Raw genomic sequence first — 25449 nt, 5'->3', positions numbered from 1 at the left:
ATGATTTACAAATGTTTCCACCATTAATCCAGTCTACTTATATCAAGGTAGAGTATAATATAGTCCTGAGAAGAAGAGTCACACTACTTGGATAATTTAAATAATTAATTTGGTACTTCAAAAACTGGTTATACATAAAGACATTTGCAAATATTAATTTCTTAAATTGAAAATTTCATAAACTCTTGAAAAACTGGATCTCTGTTTTCCCTAAATACATGTATTCACATAATGAAGCTGATTATCCTTAAGTGAATAAAAAAATCTGTTTAAAAAAAAAAATCTGTTTAGAATATGTCTGTGGAATGGATATGGCTTATAGTTCTGAAAATTTAAACTAGAAGATCCAGGGGCTCAGGTGGTATAGTATGAACATTTAATATTAATATTCTAATTTAACTCATTAGAATTTGATAAAATTCTTAGAATCACTAAACTATACTCTTAATTTTGAGTGATGTATGGAATGTATTTTCAAGTAACAATCCTACTGTAATATTGAGACTATCCAGAAATAAAAGGGAAAAAGAAAACTTCAGTTGACATCACCATTCAGTGTGCTCATGGTTCAGATCCACAGTTCTTTGTTTTTTCCTAAAATTTTTAAATTCTAGTTTTCTTAAAATTTCTTGCTTAATTGCTAGATTTTGGAAAAAAAAATACCAGTTTTCATGTATGGCCTGAATTAAGAGGCTGTGCTTTTAAAAGATGAAAGTATACTTTTTTCATACTGGTCTGTCTTGGGTATATAAGTATGGTTTCAAATGTAAAAATTTCCCAAGAGTTACCTGTGTAAAATACAGGTAACCAGCTAGCTCTCCATCTTATGAAAGCTTATATAATTCTAAGCTGTAGATGAGGGTTTCTCTATTTGGGGGCCATTAACATTTTGAGCTGGGCCATTCTTTGCTGTGGGTGGCAGTTCTGTGGTTTTCATAGAGTGATAGAGGAGAATTGAAGCTTAGGATTGTTCCCCAAACTGCTCCTATTCTTAACAAAGTCATTTGAGTTTTTAAATTTGATTTTGGGCAATACTCTCCTAGCTGATTATGTAAGGATCATTTCTTGTTTAGCTGTGTTATGCTAAAGGAATTCAACATGATTGCCTAATAGGAAGTAATTTCATGGAAAAAGTAAATACAGCCATATGAGTTTGTTCAGAAGTACCTGCCACATTCAGATTTTTTTGAAACATAGTGAATAAAGCATTCATCAATTGAAGAAAAGAGGAAGGATATTTAAACAAATTTCCCCACTTTGATGTCATAAAACGTAACCACTTTCTAGTGTTACCATTTAACTTACTGATTAATAAATTAAATTATTCCCTTCTGTGCTTCCCACCTATGCCCTAAGAGTTGTTTTCTCAGAGTATAAAGGCTTCTTGGCTACTACTTAAATCGTGTTGTTTCTTAGTAATCACGTGTTAAATGAATTAAATTTAAAAAGGGATATTAGATTTGGTTTAAGATTTGTTTCAAAATAAATGTATAGACTACTTAAATTCCCTCAAGAGTTGAAAGTGGCATTTTTAAAGGGTTATCCTCTTATGAGACAGTTTCCTAACTAGTTTGAGGATTTACCTGTGATTAATTAAGTATAACTGGGGACAAAACTTTGGGGAAAATAAGACAGGGTGGATGGAGGAAGAGAGCCAAAAGAGGAAATAGTTAATGTAATATTGCTGGATATTATTAAGTAGTAGGGTAAAGAAATGATGCCTCAACTGGCTTTTTACTGGGTGTAAATTATTTAATAAAGTAATGGGAAGAAAAGAAAACACAATGGAGTTTCGCTTGTCGTCTCTGCATAGTAAACTCCCGTTTCTGTAAATTCTGTTTCTATGCTTGGAAGAAGGAGATGAAGGCCATTCCTATATAAGTCATTATACCTAATTTTTTCCTTAGAAGTGGGAAGAGGAGTTATTAAGAGGAGAATATGCTTTTTATAAGAATTCTGTGCTTTAGCTGCTTCTGTCTACCATCTGTACTTGGGATGTATCTAATCCATTCTTACCATTTTACTTTTATAGGGACTATGTTCGAAGTGAACTGGAGTCTGCCTATGAAGGACCGATGTATTTAGAACCTCTCTCCATGAATCGATTTACCACAGCCTTAATAGGTAAGTGCTATAAAAGAATTAAAAGTGTAGGTAGGAACCAACCAGTTTTGCTATCTTATAATTACTACAAAAAAATTACTACCAGAAACAAACAAAACTCAGGGACTCTTTCAAACTACAGCCATTGGTAAATGTTCTCTTTTCTTAGTCTCTTCTCCCCTTGCATCAGTGCTTTTTATTTTATGTGTTTATAATCATACATTGCCTATAGTTGTTTGTGCTTTTTAGTGGTATTTTGAATATTTGGGAAGATTAATAAAGCTAATTATGACTTTGTAAGATTAAAATGAAATGTATAATGTGTTAAAAGTTATTTATTACTGTTGAAAGCCATCACCTTATAGCCAAAAATAAATTACCAGAAACTTTAAGAACTTGAGACATGATTGAAATAATTCAGGTAACAAAATGTAAAAATAGAAGTGTTGGCTAAGGCCCCAAAACAATATAGATACAGTGTAAAGTGAGGAACCAGAGTTGCATAAAAAGAAGTGAGAGAAAACCTGTTTGTGGCTCTTAACCTCACCCATGCAAGTGTTAAAAGGTCCACTGTTGGAGATTGAAGGAGGGTTTCTTTTTTTAACTATTATTATTAATATATTTGTATTGAATTGTGAGAGGAAGGTAGAGGGAGAGAGAGAGAGAAACATCAAGGATGAGAGAGAATCATTGATTGGCTGTCTCCTGCACACCCCCTACAGGGGATCAAGCCTGCAACTCTGGCATGTGCCCTTGACTAGAATTGAACCCAGGACCCTTCAGTCCGCAGGTCAATGCTCTATCCCCTGAGCCAAACCGGCTAGGGCAAGCAGGCTAATTTTTAAGTTGATAATTTTGTATGGCCCCAGAGTGATGTTATAAATATTCAAATGGCCCTTGGCAGTAAAAAGGTTCCCCATCCCTGATTTAGAGTGCCACATGTCTTCAGTGGCTTGGGGGAAAGGGGGGTGTGATACTATGGACTAGTGTCTGACCCAAGTCTGCAAAATCTAAAGCTGCGTCATCCAAAACTAGCTGCATGTGGCCACTGAGCACTTGAAATGTGGCTAGTGCACATTCAGATATACAAGTATAAAACACACATCCAGTTTCGAAGACCTTGTACAGAAAGGATGTAAAATGTGTCCTTAATTTTTTAATGTAGATTTGAATATCTGTATGATATTTGGGATATGTTATCCTATCTAATAAAAGAGTAATATGCAAATTAACCATCACACCGTGATAAATATGGTGGCGCCCACAGCCAATAAGGAGGGAATATGCAAATTGATGTGACAAAGATGGCAGCGCTGGCTGGAGACATGGAGCCAGCCAGAGAGCCAGCTAGAAGCCAAGCCTGGCCGGAGAGCGGGGCTAGGAGTGATCAGGCCAGGAGGGGAGGGCAGTTGGAGGTGATCAGGCCAGCGGTGGGGGAAGTTGGGGGTGAGCAGGCCAGCGGTGGGGGAAGTTGGGGGTGAGCAGGTCAGCAGGGGTGGCCAGTTGGGGGTGAGTAGGCCGGCGGGGGGGACCAATTGGGGGGGAGCAGGCCGGCAGGGGGGCAGTTGGGGGTGAGCAGGCCTGCGGGGGGACAGTTGGGGGCAATCAGGCCAGCAAGGGGGGGCAGTTGGAGGTGAGCAGGCCAGCAGGGGGGTGTCAGTTTGGGCCAAGCAGGCTGGCGGGGGGGGCAATAGGGGGTGAGCAGGCCAGCAGGGGGGCGCCAGTTGGGGGCAAGCAGGCCGACAAGGGGGGCAGTAGAGGGTGAGCAGGCCGGCGGGGGGGCAGTAGGCGGCAAGCAGGCTGGCAGTGGGGGCAGTTGGGGGTGAGCAGGCCAGCAGGGGGGGTGCAGTTTGGGGTGAGCAAGCTGGCCGGGGGGGCAGTTGGGGGCAATCAGGCCAACAAGGGTGGGCAGTTGAGGGTGAGAAGGCCGGTGGGGGGGCAGTTAGGGGAGAGCAGGCTGGTTGGCAGAGTGGTTAGGGGCAATCAGGCAGGCAGGCGAGCGGTTAGGAGCCAGCGGTCCCAAATTGCGAAGGGGATGTCCGGCTGCTGGTTTATGCCCGATTCCCCTTCCCCCCCAAGGGGTTCCAGATTGGAGAGGGTGCAGGCCGGGCTGAGGGACACCCTCCCCCCATGCACAAATTTCGTGCACTGGGCCACTAGTGTTAAATAAAATATATTGTTAATTTTGCCTGTTATTTTTAACTTTCTAAAATGAGGCTTAAATTCCCTATAGAGTTGGCACATATGTAAGTTAAAAATTACATATGTGCCTCATATTATAATTCTAATCTGATATAAAGGCCAACAGTGGAGTGGCTGGCTGTTGAGTTTTCTGACTGTGGAGTTAGAATGACTTGTGGGGTTCTCTGCATCTCCTAATCTGTTTAGGCAAAGGATGCTAGCTTCCTATGGACTGGGTAGAGGGGTTTTCTTAGTCCTTCCAAGAGGGCCCTCTAGAAGGATGATAAGACCCCCAATAGGGATTGAACTTCCAAGATTCCCAGGAGTTGAGGAAAAAACCAAAAAAACAGCCAGAGGAAGGTACATAGCAACCCTCAGGGGTACTGCAGATGAGATCCATAGTGATGGGGACAATCTCAAAAGAACCCAAGTAATTGCCCAGGAGAAAAATCAGTTTTAAATTCCCCCAATTCCAGGGAGCACCAGCACCATATTGTTTGTCAGTACACTTGAGTAAGAATTTCCTACTTCCCTCCCTCTCTTTCCCTACCTTTTTCAATCCTGGGTAATCAGAAGAGAGGGAGATGGTGCTGGCAAAGAAAGAGGTAGAATCTTGCCATACCTGCTCCATTGTGGACCTTCTCACAAGGCAGGTTTTCTATCCATAGTCTCATAGGCCTGGGCCAGAGTAAAGGGAAAGCCTCAATTTTAAATCAGTTTCCGTTGTAGTTATTATCAGATTGAGACTGCAAAAATTAAGATAAAAAAGTTATGGGACTTACTTTAGGGATAGGAGTACACTAATCTTCAGAATGGGTTTTAAAAGACAGTAAGAGACAAAGATAATGTTGCTTTATGAGTATATCCTGAGTTGGTGTATTCAGTAAAGGTAACATTCAAGTGTGAGGATATTTGGTAGGTTAGAAAGCTTATAAATTATTCTCTCTTATTCTGTGATAGCTACAATTTAGTATAAATCTGAAACATTTTCTTAAATTGTTCCTTTCAGTGGTTATAATAGTCAGTATACTCAAATAAGATTCAATTAATTAGAAATAAAACAAAATCCATACACTGTTAATAAGTAGCATGTTTTCTTCTGACTTTGATTTTAAAGTAACTCTCTACTTTCCTCCCATTTCATTAATGAGATTTTAATGAAAAACTAATTTGAATGTGCTATGTGCTATCATTTATTAGGGTTGCAGATTTCTTGGAGATATTTCTAATGGTGGAATTCAGAAATCTAAAAAGTATGTTGAGATTTTGATTTATTCAATCTTATCAGTGTTAATAAACAACTTCCTGTTCTTTTGGAGCTACTGAAGAGATTTCCAAGAATTGACTCCTTCTTCCATCTAAGTAGGGGGAGGAGTCTGCTCTTAGAATCATAGCACATGAGTCATATTCTTCTATGAAAGAAGATAAGTGAAGCCTGTTGTCCAGAGCTGAGCACTGAGTGCTCGTGTAGGCTTGTGGGAATGTTCAGAGCTTAAAGGAAGTTACCATTCTGAACAAGGAAATTCTGAACAAGGAAATTCATAGCTATGAAGCACAGTGAAAGTAAGATTTGCCAGAAAGAGAATTCCTAATCTTTCCTAGTATTAAAGCATTTCCTTAAAAGTGAAGAAATACTACAATTTTATGATGAAAATCAGCTCTGTCCTGTACTTCTCGCCACTCAGGTGTTGTTCCTGCTGTTTTCTCTTTTATCCTTTTCTGGAAATTCTGTTAATTGGCTAAGATTTATCCTACATTGAGCCCATAACTTTCTTATCGTTCTGTTTTTCTTTTCTTTTTGTCTTTCTGAAATTTCTCAATTTACCTTCCAACACTTTTATTGCATTTTCTTGTTACATATTTTTGATATCTAGGAGCTTGTTTTTAATGAATACTTCTTTGTACTATGACAGTCTTTTTTTTTTTAAAATATATTTTTATTGACTTCAGAGAGGAAGGGGGAGAGAGAGAGATGGAAACATCAGTGATAGGAGAGGATCATTGAGGTACTGGGGATCAAACCCTTGACCGGAATCGAACCTGGGACCCGTCAGTCTCCCAGGCCAATGCTCTGTGCACTGAGCCAAACCTGCTAGGGCAGTGGTTGGCAAACTGTGGCCCCTTGAGTGTGGCTCTTCCACAAAATACCACGTGCAGGCGCACACGTACAGTGCGATTGAAACTTTGTGGCCACACTCAAGGGGCCAAAGAGCTGCATGTGGCTGGCGAGCCGCAGTTTGCTGACCACCGGGCTAAGGCAGGACAGTCTTTTTTTATTTCTTAAACTAGAGGCCCATTGCACAAAAATTTGTGCACTCGGGGAGGTGGTCCCTCAGCCTGGCCTTTGCCCTCTTGCAGTCTGGGACCCCTCGGAGGATGTCCACCTGCTGGCTTAGGCCCACTTGCTGGGGGATCGGGCCCAAGCTGGCAGTCAAGACATCCCTCTGGCAGCCTGGTTGCCCTTGGGGGATGTCCACTTACCAGCAGGGAGTAGACCTAAGCTGCAGTCGGACATCCTCAGTACTGCTGAGGAGGCAGGAGAGGCTCCCGCCACCACCGCTGTAATGGCAGACATCAGCCTGGCTTGTGGCTGAGCAGAGCTTCCCCTGTGGGGGCACACTTGACCACCAAGGGACAGCTCCTGCATTGAGCATCTGCCCCCTGGTGGTCAGTGTGTGTCATAGTGACCAGTCGTTCCCAATCGTTCTGCTGTTAGGGTCAATTTGCATATTACCCTTTTATTATATAGGATGTGTTATCTCTTTGAAGCTTTCTTTTGTTCCATTTCCTCTGAAATCCTTTTTTCTGTTTGTTTTGGTCTTTGTCTTTCATGAGGCATCAATGTTTCTCAAACCTGGACTGGAAACACCTGGTTATTTTTTTTTTTAATTATGAATACTGATGCTAGGTCCCAGCTGAGGCTAATTAAGTTATACGTTTTTACTTAAATACCTGTAGTTCTTGGCAGATCATTTGTTTTACAATGAGTTATTAAGTTGGTGACTTAAACTCTCCGCCGGCTGAGAGCTTGACATGCTTGCTTTAGGGCTTAGCAGTTGGTGTGAACACAGTAGGTGTTCAAGTGGGACTGGCTGCTTTCAGTGTATTTGTAGGTCTTTTTACTTAGAGATGATTGTAAAATATGTACGCTACACATTTCCTTTACGTAAAACATCTGTGTATATCCATGTGCATGGCATAAGTCTGGTCATTTTCCCTAAAGGGGAGTCTTTCCGTCCCTTCTGTCACTAGAACTGGGTGGCAGCAAACATGGTAGCAGTGTTTGGAGATCGAGAGAGATCATCTTTTGAGGTGCAGATTTTTATTTTAATCCCCTCTTTTCTTTTGGGCACCTCACATGCCCTGGGCTGTTTAGGAGTCTGTTCAGCCTCTCCAGAGCAAACTTCAGCCTTCCTCCTGGGCGGGGACGCGTAGTGGCCTGGCTGAAACCATGCTGCCTCATAGCTCTGTTTTCTCTCTAATACAGTGTTGGCCTGTCTCACTTGGTGGCCTCTCTTCTGGGGTTTTTATTGTTACGGGTTTTCCTCTTTTTTTTTTTAATGCCTTTATGAATGTTTTTCACATTATATGAATATCAGTTCTTTAAAGGATAAAATTAATACTTTGTGGGAGAAAATACCACATGTTTTATAGCAAGTAGGTTCATAATAAACATTTGGTTTTGTGTAAAAATTTGCCATTTTTATATTCTTCTAACAGTAATATGAATGGAACACAAACAAAAATCCCAGAGCATTGTTTTGCTTTTCATTGGCAAGAAGGAAGATAATTTGATTAAATGATACTTTTTTTGGAGGGGGGGTGCTCTGGGACTTTTAGATACCTTTTAAAAAAAATTCTCACCTGAGGATATGTTTTTATTGCTTTGGAAGGGGGGGCGGGGCACAACCTGGGTATGTGCCCTGACCAGGAATTGAACCTTTTGGTGTACGGGATAATGCTCCAACCTACTGAGCCACATTGTCCAGGGCTCTGTATGCTCTTGAGTGGGAGGAACCATGTAATTAACCATGGCAGCAAAGATGGAAACCATTAAGGAAAAGACTGATAGGTTTGACTGTTTACAATAAAAACATACACTAATAGGAGCAAAATGTTATTTACACATTGCGTACCGCATAGAAATCTCTAAGACATACGCCAGGGACCGCATGTTTTTGGGCAAACTGCATGTTATTTAAATCATCATAATGCACTTTAGGTGTTGTTTTTCAATAATTATAACATTTTTATTTACAAAAACAATTAAACAATTAAAGTTCCTAGTACTTTTTTAACGTATGGTACTGCATAAAACATTTTCCTCTATGAAGAGGGACCAAACAAAATTTACATAAGTATCTAGATTCGCTCCTTTTTCCATGGGCGTGAAAAACGAGAACACTCGTGAGTGGGCCTTAACAGATGGTGCGCAAAACACGAGAAAATTCCTGAGCAGTACGAAATGTGTTAAAATAGTCAGACAGGTGACACATTTGAAAATACATTCATATGGCAAACTAGATTAATATCTTAATCAAACAATAGAAGACTACATATTCAAGTAGATGAATGGGCAGAAAGCATGAATAAGAATTTCAACAAATAATTGCAAATTTTTATATACTTATTGGTAATGTCAATGCTACTGGTTATCAACAAAATAGAATTTAAAGAAAACTTAGAAAATATTCTTTGCTCTTCTCTTCCTTAAATTACTTTCACTTTGGCAAGTCAGTGGGAAAATGGGCACTCTGTATACTGGGTGTTTTGTTTTTGCAGGGCAATCGGGTAGTGTATGTCAAAAGTCTTAAAAAATGTTTCTTGTAGCTCTGTAATCCCACTTTTAGGAATTGAGTCTAAGAAAATATTAGGAAATGTGCACCAAGTATCTCATAAATATGCAAAGCTTTTTATAATTATGAAATATTTAAAAACAGCCAAATGCTAATATACATTCAGTGTAATATTCCATACTGCAACAGCAACAAAAGGTATATATTTTTATTAGTGTGGCGAGGTATATTAATAATATGTATTAAATAACAGGAGCTGATTATAAAATACTAGTGGCCTGGTGCACAAAATTCATGCACATTAACAGGGAATTAATTAGAGGAAATATTTTAATATTGCTATTCTCCCTTAATAATAGAAATGTCAGAGATGAAAGAAAATTAGTAAAATGTATATGAAAATCTTCCTCCTATCAGTCTGGGGTGTGCCACGGGACTCAGAGTCAAGTCCCCACCCACCCACGCGTGCCTCTAAATCATGCGAGACCCAGACCTGGCTGGCCCCACCCCCATTGGGCGAGATCCAGACCCAGTTGGCCCCACCCCCATCAAGCCCCACCAGGCGGGGGCGCAGCCTCAGGTCCCCCACCCTGGCCCAGCACCACGCAGCCTCAGGTCCCTGCTGATCACTCGCTCATTACAGCTCGTTATAGGAACCCTGCCTCCACTGTGGGTGCAGCCATCTTGTGACGGTGTGAGGGTTAATTTGCATATCACCTCTTTATTATATAGGATTATGTACACTAAACATTTCCTTTACATAAAACATCCATGTATATTCATATGCATGGCATAAATCTGAAAAGGTAACAATATAGATAACTAACTTTTGTTGAGCACTTACTAGCTTTCAAATACAATGCTAAGGCTTTATATATAGTACTTCATTTAATGGAACCAAGACATTAGCTGTGCTACTTTTGGGTGATAAAATTATAAGAGATTGGGATTTTTTTTCCTTTTTACTTCTCTATATTTCCTAAATTTTCTATAATGATTATGCATAATCCTCTTTGAGAATTCCTTGCCTCAGCTTTTCAGTTTTAACTTTAATTATTGAGTCATTTGAGAAGGCTTTTGTTATGGTCCTGTAAAAGCAATTAAAGATCAAAAACTTCAGAATAAATGTTGTCACAGCATGATCTTGGACAGGTAACTGTCCCTCTTGGATTTATATTTTCCCCTGCAGACCAGGAGAGTTAAATATTGAGCACCTTTGTAAAAGGAGCTATATGTATAATAGCAGTAACTGAATTATACTATTGAATTAGACATTTTAGAAACTTTCTCCATATTACACATGCCATCTGGAATGGGATGAAGACCAGTGAATATTTGTGCTGCTTTTTTCAAATCCTAGGGAATTGCTGCTCAAAATCCATGGACCATGTGAATATGTATTTACGGTCAGATGAAGTTAAAATTGGTCTAAGTCAAGCATGTCAAACTCGCACCTGCGGGCCACATACCTTGTTTACTTGGCCCATGTTAGCCTTTGAGTTTGAGTTTGACATGCTTGTTCTAAGTGATCTTAATGAGGCTTCTTCGAAAGCTGTGTCATCGTCCTTATGGACAGGGGGTTTTGTTTTTACTTTGTGGACACCAAATCTCAAAATTAAATGCCTTCTCCCCCTTTAGGTCAGTTGGTGGTGTGTACTTTATGCTCCTGTGTCATGAAAACGAAGCAGATTTGGCTCTTTTCCGCCCACATGCTTCCTCTGCTAGCACGACTCTGCCTGGTTCCTCTGGAGACCATTGTTATCATCAACAAATTCGCTATGATTTTTACTGGATTAGAAGTTCTCTATTTTCTTGGGTCTAATCTTTTGGTACCTTATAACCTTGCTAAGTCTGCATACAGAGAATTGGTTCAGGTAAGACTAACAACCACACAGGTAGATAAAACTCTACATAAGTATTATATATATTAAAGATTTAGTTCACTTTTTTTTCACAGTCCTGATCATGGTAACCTGTTTGATGGTTTCAAGATAGCAACTATTTTCAACCCAATTAGGAACATCTGAGATTCTTTGTTGGGATGTGCCATTGAAAGGCAGTAAAGGAGAGTGATTTCTCTGGGTTTTTACTCTGGTGCTGCTGTTGACTAGCTGTGTAACCTGGGGAGAGCCACTTAACTTTGCTTATCTGTAAAATGGAGCTGATAATAGTAGTTGTACTTAATTCAGAGGATTGCCATGAGATTCAAATGAGTTCAGTGCCAGGCAGATGATGTTTAGTATGTATTAATTGTTGTAATGAAGACAGTTAATACATACTGGAGGTCAGATCCTGTTTTTCCCCCTGATTATAGTCCTACTGTAACTGCAGTTTTCCCTGTATGTTTGCCTAATTTGCTTAAATTGAGAAGTTAAATAGTTTTGGACCATAACATGATGATGGATTTTGTTTAGTACTTGAACTGATTTGCTAATATAACATGCTTCTGTCTCCTACTTTTTTCAGACTTTGCTCTAAAACATTATTCCTAGATACAAACAGTAGATATGCAAGAGATAAATATTTCTATTTGATATCATTGAGAAATTGCAGTATCTATATATATAAAAGCCTAAGCCTAAGCGACTGTCTGACCGTTTAACCAGTACCTATGATGTGCAATGACCACCAGAGGGCAGACACTCTGACTAGTAGCTATGATGCACACTGACCACGAGGGGGCAGATGCTCAACGCAGGAGCTGCCGAGCTGTGGTGACTTGGCAGCTCCAGTTCTCCGGTGACACACCCGGAACCAGAGAGGAGGGAGCCTGATTCCAGGGTGCATCACCCGAGAACCACCCTCTTACAATCCGGGACCCCCTTGGGAGATGTCAGAGAGCTGGTTTCGGCCCCATCCCCGCAAGCTTAAAACTGACCCTGGTATAAAAAGAGAGTGTTGAAATGGGCATTCTCTTCTCTTGACTGTGTGTATATGACCTTAAGGTACAGGAAGCTCTCAGATTATCCAAACATACTAAGTGAAGCAGGCTTTTGTGTTGTGGCCCAGGGGCAGATTTCCCAGAGAAAAATTTTCCAAGCTCTTGACTTTAGCCCGAACTTCCTTCTTTCTTCATCTTATACAATGTTGGGTGATTCCTGAAAGTAGATCTTCCAGAGATGAGGTTATTTTCGGTCTCTCCATGAAAAGTTGCTTCAAGGGGAAGGGTTGCCGTTGTCTTCAGAGAGAGAATGACCAATTTAATTTTATATTTTCTTCTTTGAATTCAGTCGCGTGGAGCTGTCTTATTTTGTAAGAAACAGTAGATATTGAGTAAGTATTAATGGACACTTTAATTAATCTCCATAAGGACAAAGTCTTCATTTTCAGTGTCATGTTTCAATGACGTTTTCAGTGTCAAGGAGTTGATTGCCATAAGATTCATGCATCACTTAGTGTGGCAGTTGAAAACACATTATAAGTATGGAGTTCATGACCTGGAAGGAATTTTTTAAAGGTTTTTAAAAAAATATGTTTTTATTGATTTTTAGAGAGAGAGGAAGGGAGAGGGATAGAGTGAGAAACATCAGTGAGAGAGAAACATCATTGATCGACTGCCTCCTGTACACCCCCCTACTGGGGATTGAGCCTGGACCTCTTGGTTCGTGGGTCAAAGCTCAACCACTGAACTACACCAGCTGGGCTGACCTAGAAAGAATTTGATGGGCAAGAAGTGAAAATTGGCAGGTTTTTTAGTGATCTGTTCCTTGAATGGAAAGGAGAAAGATTACTCTACCTCTCTCAGTGATCAGTTTGCTGCTAATAATAATTTTACAGCTAGTTGAGCAATTTCCTCCTCCCGCTCCCTCCCTCCAATATTTTCAAATTGGGGAAAGAGAGGTTAATTTTTTACTAGTTTTTAGAAAAAGCATTTGATTTACTGGTACAGATGAAAAAAAATTAATTTTAGAATACCCTGCAAGTGAGTGTATTTTAACTTAATACTTAAAAATCTTTACCTACCTAAAGAGATACTAATTAGAAACCAGAACAACTTGCAACCACATGTATTTTAAGATCTTTATAATTTATTGAAGAATCACATTGAGAGTTCCAGCAAGAACAGTTGACTGCTTAGGTTAGAGCATGTAGCCTGCCTGCCTGTTTTTTTTTGTTTTTGTTTTTTATTTAGGTATACCTTGTTTCTTGATGTTAATGTACTTAACAAACCAAATTGAGAAATGTTGCTTGATAAATACACAGTAGGAGCAAAGGAAAAAACTTTCTGATTTCCTGGGGGGACAAACTCACTAATTACCTTTGCTTCACGATAAAGTAAACCTCTCCAGTGATTATTCTGTCTTCCATCGAACTATTTCTCATTGTTGACATTCCTGAATAAAACCTGAAAATGCTTCCTTGTATATTTCATTTTTCCCTAGTCCTTCAAGCAATATTGCATTAATCGTGCTAGTCCTGATCATTTTGATTAGATAAGAGTAAGTTTAGCAAGTCTCCTGGTATTGCCCTTGATGTAGTTTTACTCTGCACATAACTTTATCCCTGAACTCTCAGGGCAATTTACTTTTCTATTTGATAAGTGTGTGTTAAGTGTTAATAATGCAGAAATCAACAAATTTTTAAAAACATGCTATTGGCTAACTGTATGTGTAGAGTGACTTTAAAGGAATTTATTTGAAACAATCTTGCAGTAAAAGTGATTCAGTTTTTATCTGTAGTACTTTAGAATAAACTCTTACATTTAAAACTAGAGGCCCGGTGCATGGATAAAGACACCAGTGGGGTCCCTTGGCCTGACACAGTTAGGGCCGGGGAGGGGTCGTGGGAGGGCTCTAGGACATGTCTGGCCTGTCTCGCCCAAGTCGGGTCAGCTGGACCTCAGCAGCAAGCTAACCTACCGGTCGGAGCGTCTGCCCCATGGTGTCAGTGTGCATCATAGCGACTGGTCAAATGGTCGGACACTCAGCATATTAGGCTTTTATTATATAGGATTGTTTATTGATGTGTGATACAAGATGAGATGTTTTCCTATTTATTTTCTTTTTCAGGTTGTGGAGGTATATGGCCTTCTAGCCTTGGGAATGTCCCTGTGGAATCAACTGGTGGTCCCTGTACTTTTCATGGTTTTCTGGCTCGTCTTGTTTGCTCTTCAGATTTACTCCTACTTTAGTACTCGAGATCAGCCTGCGTCGCGGGAAAGGCTTCTTTTCCTTTTCTTGACAAGGTAACTAATACGAGCGTCTGATACTGCCTATACCTAGGAAGAGAACACTGAGCTAGGAGCAGTAGGTTTTGCAAATTAACTTTTATCATTCATATTATAGTACTTCATATTTAACTAAGATAGGATTTTCATTCAGTGGCTGTCCAGGTCTGGTGATGCTGGTGCCTTTGTTCTTATTATCATAGCTGAGGACACTGTACCAAGTCACCCAGGTGGTACTGCGGAAAGAAGCAGTGCTGACGCTGAAACCCCATCTGACTTCAAACCCTGTGGCTTACCTATGCGCTTTCACTATGCCCCATTATCATCATTATTATTATTACTATTATCATTTTAAATATATTTGTATTGATTTTAGAGAGGTAGGGAGAGGGAGAGAGAGATAGAAACATCAATGATGAGAGAGAATCATTGATCTGCTGCCTCCTGCACGCCTCCTACTGGGGATCGAGCCCGGAACCCAGGCATGTGTCCTGACTGGGAATCGAACCTGGGACCCTTCAGTCCACACGCTGATGCTCTATCCACTGATCCAAACCAGCTAGGGCCCTATGCCTCATTATTTTTAATGTTTTGCTTCATTATTGAGATAGAGTCAAATAATTAGTGAAATGGGTATATTACAGTACTTTACTACTAAACCCCAAGGAATACTGAGACTTGGTTTTTAAGGTTTAGTATGAAAAAAAGTCCTTAGAGTCTTTTCTCACTTCATAGTCTTTGCTGTGCGCTTATGCTAGATCCACATTTGCCATTTTTCCACTTGGAGTTGGAATCTCAAGCGCTCAGAATCTAGCACGTGGGTACACATCTCTGTTCCCTGGCTCACTGTCGCCTTAAAAGGCAAGAATGAAACTGTCCTTCTGGAAAGTAAATACAGGTGGATAAAAGTCTTGATATTAGTTGATAGAACCATTGTTTCCTAGCCATCCAAAATGATGGAACACTATGTACTAAGTGGTACAAGGAATGAGAAGTTTAAGACAAATTCACGGTCCTTAAGGAGCATGTTACTTGTTAAGATCGAACATGTTACACAAAGTTAAGTATTAATAAAAATGTCATAGGGCAGTACCTATGTTAACAAAAAAGTAAAGTAAACTTATTGATACTAAGTCAGATTTTGTACTTTCTGAAAAGAACACTTTTAATTGATAAGTGGCTTCTATAAACATGCAATAAATTGGTATCAAACACATTTTAATGGCCCATTATTAACTAAGTTTTACTGCTGTTTTCTTCAGTGTAAATGATGGAGATTTTATGCAGAATTTTAAAATAATGTAAAAAGTAACTGAATTTAATGAGAAAGAGAGATTAAAATCCTGTGGTTAGAATAATAACCTTAATATGACTGTGTTTTAAACTAGATTGCTGTTCATTGTAAAGCACAATCAAATGTAGTATAGCATAGTGTAATAAATAGGCTCAACAATCAGTAAGCTGTGAATGAGTTTGGACTTAATTACAAAGTCAGAAAATAACACTGAGATTTTAGATGAGGTTTAGATATATTGCCAAACTAATTTTTCTCTCTGTTCTTTTTTTTATACATAGGCTAGATTGATCCTCAAAATAAGAATGCTTTAATTTGGTTTTTAATAGACAAGTTCCCATATGGTTATTTGCTTAACTTATATCTCTGCAAGCATTATTTTTTGGCCTTCTTGATGCTAGTGTGTGCCAAGTTATATTTGTGTGTTGCCTTGCCAAAAAACACCACAAAACTTATTTACAAAAAGGAGGGTTGCAACTTTATCAGAACACCCGGACTAAACAAACCAACCAAAAAGCATACACAAACTGAAAAACAAACAGAGGCTTCTTTTGCAGCTAGAAAAATAGAAACTAAAATTAATAAAATGTCTCATTGAAGAGAGAGGGGAAGAAAAAATTTTATAAATTTCCCAAACTCTTTCACTTCCCCAAAGCAAGGTTGAAACCTCTTGTTTTCTTTGGTATCTTTTGAAAGATAGCACCACATTCTTTTCTAAAGTAAGGGAAGACGAATGTGCTCCTCCTGAAAATGTAATTAGATCACCCTTCTTTGGGTGTAAAAGATTACTCTAAATGTAGATATAGGAATAATATGGACCTTCATTAAAATTTTCAGATTTTCTAGTGAGGATAAGATAAAACTTTTAGTGTTATTTTCAGCCATGATTTTTCTATGTTTTAAATTACTGGACAATTTGTTTAAACGTGTTATATAATAATTTCTCTAAGAAAAATGTCAAACATTTCAAAAATTAGATTTGTTAGAATGCCATATAACATTTATTCTTTTAGCTATCAGCCACTAGAATTGATAGGTATTTTTATTCCTAACATACAACCAAACATTTTTTCCTCACTAGAAGGTACATTGGTCTGCATAAAATTAGATATTTTCGTATAAAAACTAGCTAGTAAGCAGTAGTGTAGGAAGGATACCTATGTAGCAGAAGCATGGAGCTACCTAATAAAGGACAGATGTGATTCTCCTGGATAAACTCCTCATGTGTCCAAATGAAATGCAAACCTGAAGATACAGGGCTTTAAACATTTCTCAGATACTGTGTAAATGCTAAATCCAAATTATTGGTACATAATACATATATTTCAAAATACTTATAAGTTAATACCTAATATGTTCAATGAAAGCAGTGAGTGTATTTCCATAAAATAGGAAAGTGTTTCCAAGCTTTACTGTAAGGTTTTTCAGTTTTCCTTGTAAGTGATATTCATAGCAAACTTTAATGTTAAATATGAATATTAAAAGTATATTAAATGGTCTTGAGCTATATTCTTGGACTTGCTTTAAAAATAACCCAAAATAAAATGAATTGTTCTAAACCTAAATTAAATTAAACTAAGCCTAAATAAGTTTATTTTAAAGCACCGAAAGTATGGAAGACCTTGAAGTGAGGTGAGGGACGTCAAAGCCAACGTAGACCCTTCCCCGGAGCAGTTTGGCCAAATAAGGAGTTTTGACTAGTAACCACAGTCACGGTACAGTCAGAATAATTTGAACAGCCAACATTTTTCAGAAGGAACAGTGGACAACTATACATGTTTCTTTTGAATATCACCAATATGTTAATGATGTGTTTCTCTTTTTTTTTTTTTTTTTGAAGCAAAATGTCGCCATTTTAATTTTTTCAATTGCAGTTTACATGCAATATTATTTTGTATTAATTTCAGGCATCCAGCATAATGGTTAGACAATCATATGCTTTATAAAGTGTTCTCCCTGGTACTTCCAGTACATAGTCACCATAATAGTCATTACAATGTTATTGACTGTATTCCCTACGCTGTACTTTACATCCCTGTGACCATAACTCCCAATTTGTACTTCTTAATCCCTCCCCCTTTTTCACCCAGTCCCCAAGCCCCTCTGCCTTCTGGCAACCATCAGTCTGGTCTCTGTATCTATGAGTCTCAATGATGTGTTTCTTAAAGTTTGAACAAGCTGTAAGCCCTGAGAGTATTAAGGAGATGATGCATTTGAAGGAGATCTTAGGTAAATAAAAATTAAGACTCTGTTTCAGATATGGTGCTGTGTACTAAATGTGTATTTGCCAAATGGGTAAGAAAATGTAGATTAGGATAATAAGAACGGATTTAAATGATTAATAAGGTGTTTAGGAGATGACATCTGAAATTTTAGTTTGGAGTGTTTTAATTAATGAGGAATTAGGTCAAGTTTGGTGGTTATTTAAAAGTTGAAGATGTTTTTATTCCAAATAGAAAATTTTTATCTGCCACTATTTCCCCTTTTCTTCTAGTATTGCTGAATGCTGCAGCACTCCTTATTCTCTTTTGGGTTTGGTCTTCACGGTTTCTTTTGTTGCCTTGGGTGTCTTGACACTCTGCAAGTTTTACTTGCAGGGTTATCGAGCTTTCATGAATGATCCTGCCATGAATCGGTAAGTTCTCTACTCTGAATATCTCTAGTCATTTAAATCTTATCTATAACTTGAAGAAGTAATGATAAATTTTTGTTGTTGATGCATTATAGAGGAAATGGAATTTTGAGGGTTTTTTTTTTAATGGTTGCAACATTTGGGTTAAAATACTATGAAAAAATAATTAAATTTCTATGTGTAAAGGGTGATTTCCATTCTATGTACATAATGCATATTGGACGCCTTCCTTTTCTAAATTTGTTTTAGAGATTTTTGCTAGCTTATTTTAAAATCGGATTCCTGTATTTGATACTTAAAGTTTTTTTAATGTTTGAACATAATTTTGATACTAATCAAAGTTTACATTAATGAGAATGCATAATAGTTAATCTAGTGGTTATTAAATTACTAAGATCAGGTATTGGGAAACCCTGTTTCTAGAACTTGTCATGATGTCTATTTAAATATAGGAGTTTCGTGGTTTCATTTATATAACCTCTTCTCAAACTCTAAATTTTTATGGATTATTTTTAGAATTAGTAGATAGTGAATACCTTGTAAATTGGGGGAAATTTTTGGGGGAGTGTATATTATGTTTTTATTACAGAAAATTTAAAAACCTGTGTTCCATAATCTTCCTGCCAGGTCCAGCCAACACCTTTGTGATGGGAAAAAAGGGGGGAGGACAAGAAAGAAAAATAACTCATGTGTAAATTGACAATTTATAGTGTTTAAAAAGTACAAAATGGAAAGTGATACCTTCCTCCTCCTACTTTCCATTTCCTCTCCCCAAGCATAACAGCTGTAAATGGTTACTTTAAAATTTCTTATTTAAAAATATTTTCCCCTTCTACCCTTTTTTAAAAAATATATTTTTTAATTACAGTTGACATACAATATTATATTTGTTTCAGGTGTACAACATAGTGATTAGACATTTATATGTGTTATGAATGAAGCACCCCAATAAATCTAGTACCCATCTGATACCATACATAGTTATTATAATATTATTGACTATATTTCCTTTCCTGTACTTTACTTCCCCATGACAATTATAAGTTTAAATTTTATCTATAACTTGACTTACAGGGAAAAGTGCATATATATATGTATAATATATATATATATATATGTGTATATATATTATACATAATATGTGTATATATTATATATATATATTTTTGGCTCATTTCTGCATGCTGTACACACTATTGTGCACCTTATTGTTTCACTTAATGTTTCAAGTAGTGTTGTTGTTTTTATGTCAACACATGTAAATACATCTCATTCTTTTTGATGAAAGCATAGTATTCCAAATATGAGTTTATCTTACTATTTTTTAAAATTAAATCTTTATTGTTCAGATTATTACAGTTCCTCTTTTTCCCCCCCATAGCTCCCCTCCACCCTGTTCCCACCCCACCCTCTGCCCTTACCTCCTCCCCCCCACCCCCCGCCCACTGTCCTCATCCATAGGTGTACGATTTTTTTCCAGTCTTTTCCCATACCCCTTTCCCCCCGAGAATTGTCATTCCACTCCCTTTTTATGCCGCTGCTTCTATTCTATTCACCAGTTTATTCTGTTCATCAGATTATTTATTCACTTGATTTTTAGATTCACTTGTTGATAGATATGTATTTGTTGTTCATAATTTTTATCTTTACCTTTTTCTTCTTCTTCCTCTTAAAGGATACCTTTCAGCATTTCATATAATATTGGTTTGGTGGCAATGAACTCCTTTAGCTTTTTCTTATTTGTGAAGCTCTTTATCGGACCTTCATTTCTGAATGATAGCCTTGCTGGGTAAAGTAATCTTGGTTGTAGGTTCTTGCTATTCATCACTTTGAATATTTCTTGCTACTCCCTTCTGGCCTGCATAGTTTCTATTGAGAAATCAGCTGACAATCTTATGGGTACGCCCTTTTAGGTAACTAAACTGTTTTTCTCTTGCTGCTTTTAAGATTCTCTCTTTGTCTTTTGTTCTTGGCATTTTAATTATGATGTGTCTTGGTGTGGTCCTCTTTGGATTCCTTTTGTTTGGGGTTCTCTGTGCTTCCTGGACTTATAAGTCTAATTCTTTCACCAGGTAGGGGAAGTTTTCTGTCATTATTTCTTCAAATAGGTTTTCAGTATCTTGCTCTCTCTCTTCTTCTGGCACCCCTATAATTCGGATGGTGGTACGCTTGAAGTTGTCCCAGAGGCTCCTTATGCTATCTTCATATTTTTGGATTCTCTTTTCTTTTTGCTTTTCTGGTTGGTTGTTTTTTGCTTCTTCGTATTTCAAATCTTTGACTTGATTCTTGCGATCCTCTAGTCTGCGGTTGGATCTCCGTATAATATTCTTTATTTCAGTCAGTGTATGCTTAATTTCTAGTTGGTCCTTTTTCAAAACCTTGAGGGTCTCACTAGATTTCTTGAGGGTCTCACTAAATTTATCGGCGGTTTCTAGAAAATTCTTGGAAAACCTTATAACTGTGGTTTTGAACTCTATATCCAAGTAGTTTGCCTTCCTCCATTTCTGTCATTTGTGACCTGTTTCTCTGTCTCTGCATTTTGGCTGCTTCCCTGTGTTGATAGAGTGGCTTTCTGTGCTAGGTGTCCTATAGGGCCCAGTGGCTCAGCCTCCCCAATTACCTGAGGTGGACACTCTTGGTGCACCCCTTTGTGGGCTGTGTGCACAGCCTTGTAGTTAAGCCTTGATGTAGTTATCACTGGGAATAATTGACCTCCAGGCCAATTGGCTGTGAGAATCAGCTGTGTCTATGGTGGGAGAACTTCTGTGCTGGAGACACCCTTATGGGGCAAGACTTGCTTCAGTGGGGCTTTGGTGCTCACTGAGACTCCCCCCTGAGTGTGTCCCTTATGGATCTGAGGAGTTGTAATATGGATGGTCCCACTCTGACCACTGGGTACACTGGCACTTGGATCTCTAAGGAGGTGCTAATTTAGCCTCTGCCTGAGGCTACCCAGCAGGAGCTATGGAGAGATCTGCAGATTCCTTTTCCTTGTTTGGGGTTTGTGGGTGCCCAGTTGAGGCCCAGCTGTGAACCAATGCAAGCTGCTGTGGGGCCTTGGGCCTTCTTTTGGATGTTCTGACCCAGCTGCAGTTTGTTAGGTAATTTTAGATTGCAAAGGGCCAGGCCATTCATATGCAAAAGCCTCTGTGCACAGCTTGGGTGGGGCAGGGTCTCAGGGAATCAACAGGGTGGAGCAAACAGCTATGGCTGATCCTCAGCCCTGCCTTAAGAGATCCTGGGTCTCAGTGTCCCGGTAATCGCTGAAAGCACCTCTGAGAGAATGCCGCCCTCGAGTTCTGCCTGCTGCCAGACAGTCCAGTTTCTCCCCGTATGAGTCTCGGTCCCCAGAGACTTGCCAGGAACTGGATTTCAGTTCAGTCTGGAGTGTGTGTCTCCCTCCCGATTGAGAAAGACAACCACGTCCTCAGTTGCCAGCCCTTTCTGCGTGCGCCTCCATACCTCTGCACTTTACTTCTGCACCTCCTCTGAGTCTCAGTGTGCTTTTCTTTTTCCTTCTAGTTGTAGAATTTCCACTCAGCCAGCCTTCCTGTGGTTCTGGGTGATGTCCGTTTTGTCTTTTAGTAGTATTTTTGAAATGGTTGTGCGAGGCAGCAATTGCAGGTGTTTACCTATGCCACCATCTTGGTTTCTCCCCTATCTTATTTTTTTTGCTGTTAAAAAGTAATGCTGTTATGAGTATCTTTATATATGTTTCTCTTGTTTTTAAACCCTTAATTAGGCAAATTTCAAACCAACAAAGCTGAGAAAGGAGTTGAAATAAACTCTCAAGTACAGTCTTGTGTCATGCATGTCCTTATCAACTTCACCCACCCCGTCCCCTCCTCCATAAAACTCTGGCTGCATTTGTATGGAGTAAATCCCAGATATAATATACTTTTACCCATAAATATTTTTGTCTATTAAGCTTTTGAAAAAAACATAACTATAATAGAATGTTTATTCCTAACAAAACAGTTCCTTAACATCAAATATTCAGTTGGTGTTCAGATTTTCCTAATAATCTAAAATGTTTTAAACATTTTGTTTGGTCAACTCAAGATCCAAATAAGACCATATTGCAATTGTTTGATATGTCTCTTAAGTCTTTAAATATTTAGGTCCCTACTATCTCTGTATTATTTTCTTTCATTTTATTTATTGAAGATATCAGCAGTCCTACTTCATTTTTCAGAGTCTCAATTTTGCTGATTGTATTCCCATAATGTCATATAACATATTCCATCATTCACTATATTTTCTTTGATACATAACTTTTGTAGTACATTCGTAGGAAAAATTATTTACGGTAAGTTTATTGAGTTGAAGGGTATGTTCATTTTAAATTTATTAGCAAATTTTTCTCCAGATAGGTTTTATCTGTTTATGTCTCATGCTGTAAATATGTGTAATTCTGTGGATATCTAAGAATGGTAGATGTATTTTGATCAATATCAAACTCTAGTTTGAACACTTATTTATCTCAGAAGTTGCTTGTTTTCTCTTGATTGTATGTTCAAGAAATAGCTATTATGTTTTGTACTGATTCATTATGTACTGATTCATTATGACTGTCTATTATTACATTGATTTTATATGATAAGTAAATATTCTGATTATGTTTGTTGGTTTTTTTTGTCTTACAATCACAGATACGTAACAACAGACTGAGCCTTTAGATTATTTTCTGTTGGAATTAAATGAGATTCTGATTATTTTTCTGAAATTGTATGCTTTTTAGGGGTATGACAGAAGGAGTTACGCTGTTAATCCTGGCTGTGCAGACGGGTCTCATCGAGCTGCAGGTGGTGCACCGGGCATTCCTGCTCAGTATTATCCTTTTCATTGTTGTAGCTTCTATCCTACAGTCTATGTTGGAGATTGCAGATCCTATTGTTTTGGCGCTGGGAGCATCTAGAGACAAGTAAGAAACTTCCCAAGAGAAGTTTTTGTAGTGTGCTTTACATGAGTTTGTTGTCTGAAGATTTGGGTAATGTTTACAGGCAGAAAATGGATGAATAATTGGTATTAATTTAAGTGAATAAACTTACATTTTAATTTTTTTAATATGGCTGACTTTTCTGTTGTTTATTTTCTCTATCTCTCAAGATTCCTATAGTTAAAATTAAAAGTCATATCAAAGGCCATTTATTACAAATAAACTTTTCGTCAGAGAAATTTAATACTTTTATAATTGTCCAGTTTTAAAATGAACATAGAGCATAAAATTTATTACAGCAATTAATACATTATTTTATTCTGTGTAATGCTGAAGGAGAGAAAGCATTGAGAGAAACGTAAACGAAAGAAAAAGACTGGAGGCAATCAGAGAAAGGCATTTATGGAGTAACAACCTCATCTGATGGCCTTTTAGACAGTTGCAACTTACTAAGGTTGCATTGGGGAATCTCGGCATCTAATGGTACCAGATAAAATTGATGGCTGGATTCATGTTCATCTCATATAAGAGAAAGTTTAAGGAATAAAAGTCATTAATTTAGCTCTATAAGATACTATTTTGACTTACTGTAGTTTATACAAGGACATTCTATAAGGAATTGCTTAAAATTCAGTGCCACTTTTTTTTTCAGCATCTGTCTACACTGATTATTGATTATTGAAATACCTGCTTTTATTGCTTATTTGGTAGTGTTTAATGAGTAAGGGAGCAAGCAGTGTTTTGGGAGATAGAATTTCAACAGCAGATTTTTAATACATTCCAAATTAGCATTTTAATTATAGTTCATCAGGTTTATCTTTTTATCCCCTGATAAGAAACCCTTCTAAGGTGTCTTAGAAACATTTAAGATGTTGAACTCAATAGTGAACTCAGTTAATAGCCACTTTAATTGGATTGTTTTTGATTTAAGTACTATTTTGTCTGGCAATATTCTTTAGTATTAATGAAGCATATGTCAATAAGATTAAGATAATCCTATAGAAAGTTTGGGCAAGAGAAAGAAAAACATAATTTCACTGCCATAAGAGTTTTATTGAATTTTAACTGCTTAAATAAGGAGATAATATATTTGTGTATATATGTATAAACACAGAAATTAGATATAAATTTAAAGCTCTTTGCGTATTATTCTAGTAGAGCCTTAGGAAGCTTAGTCTGGCTGGCGGTGTCCAAGATTGGTCACTGGGGAGGAAGAGCAGCTAGTAGGTCTTGCATCAGTTTTTCCCCCAACCTCAGCACATGTGAGGATTAATATACCTGTCATCAGAGAGCATTCCTCTCACTAATCCTGCACTCACGGGAGCCGAGATTTTCATCACAGTGGAGTGGGCTGGGAGAGGGGGGATGGTGATGGCATATAACTTCATACAAGTTACTGTTGAAATTGTTAAGGTTTAATGCTACGAAAGCCTGAAATTACTTTCAGATAACTAGGACTAGGACTGAAACTGAAAGCAAACTGTTGAGGAAAAAAAGAATTGATGATGCCTGGCAGTGGCTGAGTGTGGAGAGTAAGAGAAAAGAAACGAGTCAGGTGGACACCGGGCCCAAGCCATGACCTGCCCTGACCTTTAGTGCAGTGACCGGCTGGTGAAGGGTGCTCAGGACGGTATTTGTAAAGAGAAGCATGACAAATACCTGTTAGCTGGGAATGTAATGGTTGTGTTACTAGGTAACAGGCACTTTAAAAGAATACCTTTCTTTCTCTAGGAGTTTATGGAAACACTTCCGTGCTGTGAGCCTTTGTTTATTTTTACTGATATTCCCCGCTTATATGGCCTACATGATTTGCCAGTTTTTCCACATGGATTTTTGGCTTCTTATCATTATTTCTAGCAGCATTCTTACCTCTCTTCAGGTAAGCCAAAGTTATTAACTTTGTATAATAACTAAAACTTTTTAAGGATTCATGATAATATGGGGCCTATGTAGGTGATTATTTCCCACCTTCTTTACTAAAATATGTGACATTTATTTGAGCATAGGAGTTAAAGGTAAGTTTATTAAAATACTAGGCTGTCTTGTCACTGTATTCTATTTTATCAAGGTAATTAAACTTTGTACTTTCTCTTTTTCAAAATGATATGATACATAGCTGTTATGTAAATCATATATTGAAGTAATTACAGAATATTAAAAGATTTTAACACTTGTTTGAAGCACTTTTTTTTTTTTTTGGTAAATACCATTCAGAAATAAATACCCAGTTTCATGATGTTTATAAATACATGACGTGTGTATTACACACACACACATACAGTATTGCCCTGAAAATGGTAAGCTTATTGTAACTCGAAGGTGGATCTTTGCTGCCTG

The 25449-nt window shown here is 37.9% G+C and overlaps 1 protein-coding gene across 6 annotated transcripts in view; it reads left to right on the top strand.

Annotated features, from left to right (window-relative positions):
• RNF145 (ring finger protein 145) overlaps positions 1 to 25449 on the top strand; it is a 49218-nt gene that overhangs the window by 18122 nt on the left and 5647 nt on the right. For all 6 annotated transcript variants that reach the window (XM_059699071.1, XM_059699070.1, XM_059699072.1 and 3 more), the window contains 6 exons: positions 2033 to 2124; positions 10719 to 10954; positions 14090 to 14265; positions 18036 to 18176; positions 22915 to 23097; positions 24844 to 24991. In XM_059699071.1, coding sequence (XP_059555054.1) covers positions 2033 to 2124; positions 10719 to 10954; positions 14090 to 14265; positions 18036 to 18176; positions 22915 to 23097; positions 24844 to 24991 — 976 coding nt within the window. The remainder of the gene's footprint in view (positions 1 to 2032; positions 2125 to 10718; positions 10955 to 14089; positions 14266 to 18035; positions 18177 to 22914; positions 23098 to 24843; positions 24992 to 25449) is intronic.

Source organism: Myotis daubentonii, chromosome 5, assembly GCF_963259705.1.
Source record: "Myotis daubentonii chromosome 5, mMyoDau2.1, whole genome shotgun sequence".
In the NCBI taxonomy this organism is placed as follows: Eukaryota; Metazoa; Chordata; class Mammalia; order Chiroptera; family Vespertilionidae; genus Myotis; species Myotis daubentonii.
The sequence above is the reverse complement of the archived record's forward strand: the minus strand, read 5'-3'. Positions and strand labels throughout refer to the sequence as shown.